This window comes from Mastomys coucha, unplaced genomic scaffold (assembly GCF_008632895.1).
Source record: "Mastomys coucha isolate ucsf_1 unplaced genomic scaffold, UCSF_Mcou_1 pScaffold1, whole genome shotgun sequence".
Lineage (NCBI taxonomy): Eukaryota > Metazoa > Chordata > Mammalia > Rodentia > Muridae > Mastomys > Mastomys coucha.
Window position 1 is genome coordinate 41,160,502 of NW_022196891.1, and position 10,395 is coordinate 41,170,896.

Sequence of the window (10,395 nt, forward strand, 5' to 3'; positions counted from 1 at the left end):
CACAATTTCTTTTAAATAAACATATACATACACATACATATACATGTTTAAGTAAACAGTACCTTTCCTTATGACTTTTTGTTGTTGTTGTTTGTATTTCGAGACAGGGTTTCTCTGTGTAGTCCTGGCTGTCCTGGAACTCACTTTGTAGACCAGGCTGGCCTTGAACTCAGAAATCTGCCTGCTTCTGCTTCCCAAGTGCTGGGATTAAAGGCATGTGTCACCACTGCCTGGCCCTTTTGACTTTTTAAAATCACCCCCTTAATGTTGCTTATCATCCATTTTCTTTTTCTGTCTTTGTCTCTGTCTCTCTGTTTCTATGTTTCTCTCTGTCTCTCTCTCTCTGTGTATCTCTGTCTCTGTCTCTCTCTCTGTGTGTCTCTGTCTCTGTCTCTGTCTCTCTCTCTCTCTCTTTCAGTTTTTCCTTCCTTCCTGCCTCCCATTTTTCAAATTTCCTTTACAGCACTTGTGTCCTACTATATCCCCTCTCTAGACCTCTATAGACTTCCTTCTTATCTCTGGCCCCTTTTTATATTTTTCTGGTTCCTGTGGTTACTTCAGATTATATACTCTTGTCTAAAGATTCAGAGATAGGGCCTACAAGTAAGAGGCATTTGTCTTTCTGTGTGGGAGTTACTTCACTTAGTGTAATGTTTCCTAGTGTCATCCATTTACCTACAAATTTCACAATTTTACTTTTGTTACAGATGGATAGAATTACCCTGTGTATATGTACTGCATTTTCATTATCCTTCCTTCTGTTGAAGGGCATTTATATTGTAAACAGTGCAGCAATTAACCTGGCTGAGCAATTAAATCCAACATACCTTCATGATAAACCCTAGAGAAAACAGGGTTGGAGGGAACATATTTCAATGTGTAAGAAGTTACATATATATACAAACCTATGGATCCAAATTGCTTTGTGCTCAAAGTCTGCCTTTGTTTGAGAGTGAGTTGAAGACGAGGGTGGGTGGCTTAGAAAGTAAAAAGAGGGCTAGAAAGGGAAACTTGGTCCTAAGAGATGACTTAGTGAATAAAGGTGCTTGCCATTAAATCTGATGGCCTGATAGTGATTCCTGGGACACAAGGAGAGATAACACAAGGAGAGGAGTCAGTTATTTCTACCTTGTGAGTAGAGATAACTCACAAGGTATCTCTACTCACAAGGTAGAGATAACTGACTCCTCTCTCTACAAGCTGTGTTTTGACTTCTGTTCATGCAGTGTTGTATGTATGTACCTACAATCCCCCCAATAAATAAAAAAAATAATTTTTAAAATAAAGTAAATTTTAAAAATAAAAGTAAGGAAGCTGAAGAGCAGAGAGACTGTGACTTTTTTTCTAACCTCTATAGTGCACATAGATCTAAGTAAATTCATATAATTGTCAGTTTGGGAAATCCAAAAGTGAAACTTAAGTCTCTTATAACACATTTAGTATTCTTTCCATGAGTGGAGTTGAAACGTTCATTTCCCTACCATATTGCTAGTGATTCTTCCATTATTCACTTACTGGCTGGCTGGCTTTTCTGGGGCTGGAGGCAGATGCTTGGTGCCTTAGCATTTCTCAGCATCTGAATAGACTGTGGTTGGCTGTGCAGTCACTCATGCTGCCCCCTTTGAACATAGAAAGTAGTAATTAAAATGCCTGGAACCTTCTGAACCGTGGACTCTGGCAGACTTTATTATTTTTTTTTTAGGTTCAATAGAACACAATAGCTCCAGGAGTAAGGACTATGGTACTATGAGAACTCAGAGTTCCTGGGAAAAGTGGGAGCTTGGCCTTACCAGAAGGGTAAAATCTATTTTAAGATGCTTTTCAAAATCAAGACAAAACATGGGGATTGAAAAGTGAATCTGGGATAGGGTGAGGGTCAGTTTCAATACTTCCTGCCCATCAGTAACACAATGTTATTTTTTACAGTATAAGAAATGTCAAGTGTTGCTTGACATTTTTTTACAGTACAAAAGGTAACAGTTCAAATTTTGTTCCTGTTTATGTTTTGTTGACCCTCCAGAACTCCAGATCTGGGGATTGAGTCTAAATTCTTTTAATGTTTTCAAGTGACAGTACAGTGACATAAAACAAGCAAGTTAAACTGCTTTATTTTATTTTCTCACTTTTGCAAACTTTAGGCCCTTTGAAATGTTCATGATAAGGTACAATGAGGTGTCTTTGAAAAATATGCACACAGCTTTTAGTTTCTACTGATTGATTTACAACAATATAATGAGTTCATATTATGAAGAAGTTAATCTCAAATAAAAGACCAGTTTTATAGCCCAGTGACATTGTAGATGTGAAATACAAATGCAAAAATATCCACATATGTTAAAAGCTTACAATTGTCCCAAAGATTTAACATTTAGAAGACATACATGATATAGGTCGTGACCTTCTAAGGTCAATCATGGACATACCACTGAGAAAATTTTATAGCTAAATTTCCTCTTTATATCATATTTTCTATACAGATTATGTTAAAATTCAACTGATTATATTATAACTAACACATTTATATACTAAATCAAGATGTTCTGAGCATATCTATAGAATATATAAAGACAAAGTTCATGGAGCAATGGTTTTAAAACCAGTTATTTGTGCTATGACTGCCAAATTCCTTTAATGAAAAATATCATTAGTTGCCTAGTATAGCAAAAATGTTATAGTGTTTATGTGATAAAAAGAAACTTCTTTTTTTTCTTCTCTGTTAATTCCTCTCTGGAAGTATGATATAAATTGTATTACAGCTTCTGGGAGCTCTTTAGGTTTTTAATGAATTTCCCTTGAGAACTAGAGATCAACTTATGGCTTGGTTTCTGTTTCATTTGTACCTTCATTCTCATTCTGTGTCTTTTTCTAAATTACATTAGCACTTGCAATGTGCCAATTTTAGTTTACACTTCTGGGTAGTAATCAAGAGCTTTTGGATTGAACAGTTTTCAGTAGTTTTTGGTACATTTCAGACTTTAAAAATCTGGGGTAAGAATCCATTTCCATATGCATATATACAATCTTTTGAGCTTCTTCAAAGCATGTTTGAGTGGGTTCTCGGATGCTTTTAATGATAGCTTCCCGTGTTGTACTGTCGATGTTAATCTGAAAAATAAAATTATAGGTTAAGTACAACAAATGCATATGCCTGCAATGGAATGCTTTAATTTGCTACCCTCTTTTTCAGAGTAACAGGATAGTTTAGGCTCAATTTTCAGAGGTATTTAAAAAGACCTTTAGGAAATGAAGTCTTCCCTCTTTTTAAAAGTAAAAATTCACCATTAGCACCCAGGGATAGAATGAAAATGTGAAGTCTGTGACCAGGGAACTCTAGAGACCACTGGTTCCTTGGGACATGCCAGTGGTTTGCTATGGTAGTCTACAAACATGGAAGTCTATGAACTGGAGGGCTCTTTTTTTAAAGAAAAAAAGGAAGTTGGTGGCTGCTTTAAATTTTACTCTCCTTAGTAGTCACAAATGCTGTATGAGCCAGCCAAGTCCTGAAATGGGAAGCAAGTGAGGAGAAGTAAAGAAATAGAGGGGAGAAGTGGTTATCTCAGAAAACTCAAAATTTCCAGAAGGGTTTGTGGGAATCATTGAATAATATAGGGGTGTGCTGAGTAATAGATTTCTCCTATGCTCTCCTCCACCCTTGTATTTAACATGAATTGTAAGTTTGGGTTGTCGCTCTGTCTGGAGCCTCAGGGTTAGGCAGTGTGAGAGTAGTAATGGCAACTTGGATGTCAGCAGGGGTTGTTGGATTATGCTAACGTGAAATGGCTCAGAGGAGCAACTCACTGGAGTGCTCATTTATGGCATGATTTAGGATGCCAGAGAATTCTTTCAACAATCCCTTTGCTCTTTTTTAACTGTGGTGGACATTAAGATAGGCTAATGGGTAGAGGATTTTGGATCAAACAGCTTACCTTTGAATTCTATGGTTACTACTTAATGACTCTACCACACAGGGGGAATTCATTAAGTTATCTAATTTGTAGTTTTTGTGACTGAAAAATAAGATGAGTAACTCTTTTTGTTTTTTTTGTTTTTGTTTTTGTTTTTGTTTTTGTTTTTTTGAGACAGGGTTCCTTTGTGTAACCCTGGATCTCACTCTGTAGTCCAGGCTGGCCTCGAACTCAGAAATCCACCTGCCTCTGCCTCCCAAGTGCTGGGATTAAAGGCATATGCCACCACTGCCTGGCTGAGTAACTCTTAATTTATATAATTTTTTAGGAGATATTGGGATGGAACATGACTGGCATGTAATGGTCTTCAAGTTATTAGTGTCTCCCAAGGGATGCCCCAACTACCATATCCCATTGTTACCTCTCTAGGAGACTGTGGCTGGATGTAGATATTGTAAAGCTTTTTTGCCCTAGAAATTCTGCCCCTCCGTGAAGCAATTTTCTTGTAGGTTTCACATGCCATCCAGAATTTAATGTTCTCATCACTGTGCTCCAATTTTAAATATGCTGTGTACACTACTGGACCATCTAAAAGTAGAGAAAAATGTGATTGTTTTTATGGGTTAACAGAACTTAAACAACAATTCATACAGTTTAATACAGAAGCCCAAGGAAGAACTCTGAAGATACAGAACAAGTAGATACTTTCTAAGTATAACTTTATCAGACACACACTCAGGTCTCTATGCATCTGAAGTACGTTCAAAGATGCCACTAGTTGGTGAAGCTACCCCTTTGTTCTGAGTCACTCAGTGGAAAATGTTTGTCAGTTTAGATGTGCCTATGACAGAAAGGCCACAAAATGTCATAAGAACACACACAAATGACTTAAGTTACATACACAGACAGAACTCTCCTCATAAAGTTACATAAAATATTTAAGACCTCACAATAAAGTGATAGGTAAGAACTAGGTTAGCACTCTGGTAAGTCAGGGTTGGGAGGAAACTATCCAAGCTATGCATGAGTGATACTTTGATGAGCTAGAGTTGTCTGGAGTGTTTCTCAATGTCCAATCAGCAGGAGAACAGGAAGATGAAGAACTGAACATCATACTCGTAGTTTATGGTTCATGCCAGAAATAGGGACCAAGTAAGGAATGGAATCCAGGGGGATGTTGCACATATTCTCTGAACCTAATACAGGGCAATGTGTTGTGTTGAATATAACCATGAGATGGCACTTGGTGCTTAGAGGGTTATCTTCAGTTCTGGTCTTGAACAGCCCCTGGAGTGAGAGGATGAGAACAGAATGGGAGGACTTTTATTCTGACCCCAATTTGCAGGAGCTTGTGCTCATAGATTAGTCATGTTTTCATGAGTTCAACTTGTTACTCATTATTCCTGGGACCATTGAGCATCAAGGTTTGAGATGAATACACTGAGATTAACACTAAACTCCTTTTGGTGACTGTGAAGTTTTTCAGTGCATATAAGACATTTAATTACTAAAAGCTAAAATGATGAAGCAACTTTCAATTAATGTTAATAGAATGATATTTAGTCAGACTGAATATGAGACCACTTACAGACTGACAACATAACATTTTTTCTTTTATACTCATGCCATTGTCTGATGTTTGTAAGTTGATGAGTTTTGACATCAGTCCATGAAATTGTTAACCGTAAGTTACGCCATTATTTCCTAAGGAATAGAAGAGTGGGCACCTTGTCTTGTCCCTGATTTTAGTGGATTGCTTCAAGTATCTCTCTGTTTAATTTGATATTGGCTGTCCATTTGCTATATATTGCTTTTATTATGTTTAGGTATTGGTCTTGAATTCCTGATCTCTCCAATACTTTTAACATGAAGGGGTTTTCGACTTTGTCAAATACTTTTTCTGCATCTGAGGAGATGATCATTTAATTTTTTTCTTTTAGTTTGTTTATATAGTGGATTACATTAATGGATTTTTGTATATTGAACCAACCTTGCATCCCTGGGATGAAGCCTACTTGATTGTGATGAATGATGGTTTTGATGTATTCGTGAATTTGGTTTCAAGAATTTTACTGAGTATTTTTGCATCAATATTCATAAGCGAGATTGATCTGAAGTTCTCTTTTTTTGGTTGGATCCTTGTGTGGTTTAGGTCTCAGAGTAATTGTAGCTTCATAGAATGTATTCAGTAGTGTTCCTTCTGTTTCTGTCTTATGGAATTGTTTGAAGGTCTGGTAGAATTCTGCACTAAATCCAACTGGCCCTGTGCTTTTCTTGGTTGGGAGGTTTTTAATGACTTCTTCTATTTCCTTATGGGATTATAGGTCTGTTTAGATACCTGCTCTTGATTTATCTTTGGTATGTGGTATCTGTATAAAAAACCATCCATTTCATCTAGTTGTTATGTCTCCCTTTTCATTTCTGATTTTGTTAATTTGGATACTGCATCTCCACCCTTTCCTTAGGCTAGGGATCTAATGATCTTGTTGATTCTCTCAAAAAGTCAGCCTCTGGTTTTGCTTATTCTTTGTATATTCTGCTTTCTTACTCTTTATTTCTATTTGGTTGATTTAGGCCCTGAGTTTAACTATTTCCTGCTGTCTACTCCTCTTTGGTGTGTTTGCTTCTTTTCTAGAGCTCTCAGGTGTGCTGTTAAGTTGGTAGTGTAAGATCTCTCAAGTTTCTTTACCAGGGGGCTTAGTGCTATGAATATTCCTCTTAGCACCACTTCATTGTATCCCATAAGTTTGGATATGATGTGTCAACATTTTCTTTAAATTCCAGGAAGTCTTAAATTAATTAATTTCTTTCTCCCCTTCTTTCTTTCCTTCCTTCCTTCCTTCCTTCCTTCCTTCCTTCCTTCCTTCCTTCCTTCCTTCCTCTCTCTCTCTCTCTCTCTCTCTCTCTCTCTTTCTTTCTTTCTTTCTTTCTTTCTTTCTTCCATGACCAAGTTATAACTGAGTAAAAAGTTGTTCAGTTTCCACATGTATGTGGGCTTTCTGTTGTTTTTGCTGTTATTGAAGACCAGCATTAGGCCATGATTTGATAGTATACATGAAATTATTTCAATTTTCTTGTATCAGTTGAGGGATGTTTTGTGACCAGTTTATATGGTCGATTTTGGAGAAGATACCATGAGGTGCTGAGAGGAAGGTGTATTCTTTTGTTTTAGGGTGAAACATTCTGTAGATATCTATTAAATCCATTTGGTTCATAACTTATATTAGTTTCACCATGTCTCTGTTTAGTTTCTGTTTCAATGTCCATTGGTGAGAGTGGGGTGTTATGTGGGATTCAATGTGTGTTTTGAGTTTTAGTAAAATTTCATTTATGAATGTGGGTGCCCTGGCATTTGTGGCATAGATATTCAGAATTGAGACTTCCTCTTGGTGGATTTTAACATTTGATGAATATGAAGTGTCCTTCCTCATCACGCTTGATAACTTTTGGTTGAAAGTCTATTTTATTGGGTATTATGATGGCAACTCCAGCTTGTTTCCAGGAACAATTTGCTTGGAAGACCTTTTTCTATCTTTTTACTCTGAGACAGTGACTGTCTTTGTTATGGAGGTGTGTTTCTTGTATGCAGCAAAATGCTGGATCTTTTTTGTGTATCCTGTCTATTAGCATATGTCTTTTTATGGGTGAATTGAGTCCATTAATATTGAGAGATATTAAAGATAGATGACTATTGGTTCCTGCTATGTTTGTTTTTGTAATTGGCTTTATGTGCTTGTGCTTCTTTCCTTGTGGCTTTGTTGTGAGGTGCTTAATATCTTGTCCTTTCTTTGGTGTAGGTACCTTCCTTTTGTTGGAGTTTTCCTTCTAGGATCCTCTGTAGTGCTGGATTAGTAGATAGATAGTGTTTGAATTTGGTTTTGTCCTGGAATATTTTTTTCCCATCTATGTTGATTTAGAGTTTTGCTGGGTGTAGTAGCCTAGGCTGTCATTTGTGTTCTCTCAGAGTTTGCATGACCTTTGACCGGTCTCTTCTGGCTTTTATAGTCTCTGTTTAGGAGTCTAGTGTAATAGTGATGGCTCTACCTTTGTATGTTACTTGGCCCCTTTTCCGTGGCTCTTTTTAATATTCTTTCTTTGTTCTGTTGGTTTAGTGTTTTAACTATTATGTGACGAGAGGATTTTCTTTTCTGGTCCCATTTATTTGGTGTTCTATAGGCTTTTTGTGCCTTTATGGTCATTTTTTTCTATGATTTTATTGAAGACATTTTCAAGTCCTTTGAGCTGGGAATCTTTGTTCTCTTCTATTATTCTTAGATTTGGTCTTTTCATTGTGTCCTGAATTTCCAGGAAGCTTTGAGTTAGGAACTTTTTTTTTTTTTAAATTTTTTATTTTTGTTTGTTTTTTTGGTTTTTGGTTTTTGGAGACAGGGTTTCTCTGTAGCCCTGGCTGTCCTGGAACTCACTCTGTAGACCAGGCTGGCCTCGAACTCAGAAATCCTCCTGCCTCTGCCTCCCAAGTGCTGGGATTAAAGGCATGCGCCACCACTGCCCGGCTAAGATTTATTTATTTATTATATGTAAATACACTGTAGCTGTCATCAGACAGCCCAGAAGAGGGCATCAGATCTCGTTTTGGATGGTTGTGAGCCACCATGTGGTTTCTGGGATTTGAACTCAGGACCTTCACAAGAGCAGTCAGTGCTCTTAACCGCTGAGCCATCTCGCCAGCCCAAGTTAGAAACTTTTTACGTTTTGAATTTTCATTGACTGTTGTGTCAATCTTTTTTATGGTATCTTCTACCCCTAAGATTCTCTCTTCCATCTCTTGTATTCTGTTGGTGATACTTACATCTGTAATTTCTGACCTCTTCCCTAGGTTTTCTATTTCCATGTTTGCCTCTATTTGTGTTTTCTTTACTGTTTCTACTTCTACTTTTAGGTCTTGGACTACTTTAATGAATTCCTTCACCTGTTTGATTGTGTTTTTCTGTATTTCTTTAAGGGATTTATTTGTTTCCTCTTTAAGGGCTTCTGCCTGTTTTTCTGTGTTTTCCTGTATTTCTTTCAGTGAGTTATTTATATCCTCCTTAAAGGACTCTATTATCTTCGTGAGAGGATTTTAGGTCAGTTTCCTGATTTTCAGATGTGTTGGTGTGTTCAGGACTTGCTGTGTTGAGAGAATGGGGTTCAGATGATGCCCAGGTATATTAGTTTCTTTTGCTTATGATCTTGTGCTTGCCTCTGACCATCTGGTTGTCTCTGGTGTTTGCTGGTCTGGGTGACTCTGTCTGGAATCTGCTTCTTTTGTCCCTGGATTGTTTCAGGTCTCCTGGTAGGCCTGTGACCCTGACTGTACCAGACCACCTATGGTGCCTTCCAACTGGGGGCTCTTCAGCAGGGCAGAGAAGCTGCTGATCAGTTTCCCTGGCTACAGTGGATCTCCTGGAAGGTTTCAGACTATTGGGTCTTCAGAGGAGCAGTGAGGTGGGTCTACAGACTGTGGTTTCTGTTTCCCAAATGCTCTGAGTGCAGCAGATCCTCTGGGTGGGCTCAGGATATGGTGTCTCCAGGGGAGCAGACTAGCTAACAGTGTGTCCCAGCAGAAAGGACAGGGTGGAAGGGGAGGGGTATTCAGTAGGGGGTGGGGAGTCTGGCTTTGGCTGGTGATGGGTTCCTAGTCCACTGGGCTCCCAGCAGTAGCTGTGGGACTTTCAGTTGGTTCTTACCAAATGCTCTGAGTGCAGCAGATCTTCTGGGCTGGTACAGAATATTGTATCTCCAGGGGAGCAGACTAGCTAGCCATGTATTTATTTTCAATCTTGAACTTGTACTAAAATGTTTCTAAATTCTTACAGAATCTACCTGTACCTATCCTTGCTTTCTCTAGCTTCCCTTTTATGGGAAATGAATAAATATCTTTTTCAACTTGGCTGGAATAATGGTTTTATCACTCCTGCCATAGTCACATTAGTCACATGCTTGCTTGTGAAACTTTTTCCGAATTGATTTTTTTTTTTTTGTATTTTCCAAATTACAGTATCCTATAGGTGGTAGATAAAATGTACTGAGTGTGGGCAATTGCTCTAGTACACCTACTATTCTTTTCTTTTTTTTTTTTAATGAGGATTGATTTAACTTCATTAATTTATTCTGGTTAATCAAGGTCAATTATCATCAATATACAAAGAATTTTAATTAAAGGAGAAAACGTATGAGTGAAAACTACACATTGTTTTGATAAAATAACTAGTTACTTATAACACGAAAAACTCGTAAGAGTCAAATTGGAAGAGAAGAAACACAGAGAGATGTAGGAGGCTGGTTATCCCAATGCAGCTTTCCCATTGCTCTTTTAAATAATTTTAACTCTTTCTCTCTGCATTATAGGAAATGGCTATCACTGCTACTTTTTGCTCCATATCAAAAAAGCCTATTATCTGATTTTGTTCATGTTTCAGGAAAGAAAAGGACTTAATCTCTCACTTTAATGATTTCATGTTTTTTTTTTTTCTTCTTACACAGGGCATCA

General features: G+C 37.5%; 1 protein-coding gene across 6 annotated transcripts in view; it reads right to left on the minus strand.

The window, feature by feature from the left end:
• Positions 1-1,421: 1,421 nt before the first annotated feature.
• The window catches only part of Rgs13 (regulator of G protein signaling 13), a 62,641-nt gene continuing 53,667 nt past the window's right edge, over positions 1,422-10,395 (minus strand). For 5 of the 6 annotated variants that reach the window (XM_031384379.1, XM_031384382.1, XM_031384388.1 and 2 more), the window contains 2 exons: positions 4,327-4,493; positions 2,079-3,105 (listed from right to left, as the gene is read on the minus strand). In XM_031384379.1, coding sequence (XP_031240239.1) covers positions 2,923-3,105; positions 4,327-4,493 — 350 coding nt within the window. In that variant the 3' untranslated portion in view covers positions 2,079-2,922. Of the gene's footprint in view, positions 1,620-2,078; positions 3,106-4,326; positions 4,494-10,395 lie in introns of those variants that run through there. The other variant, XR_004122681.1, reaches the window with a different exon arrangement.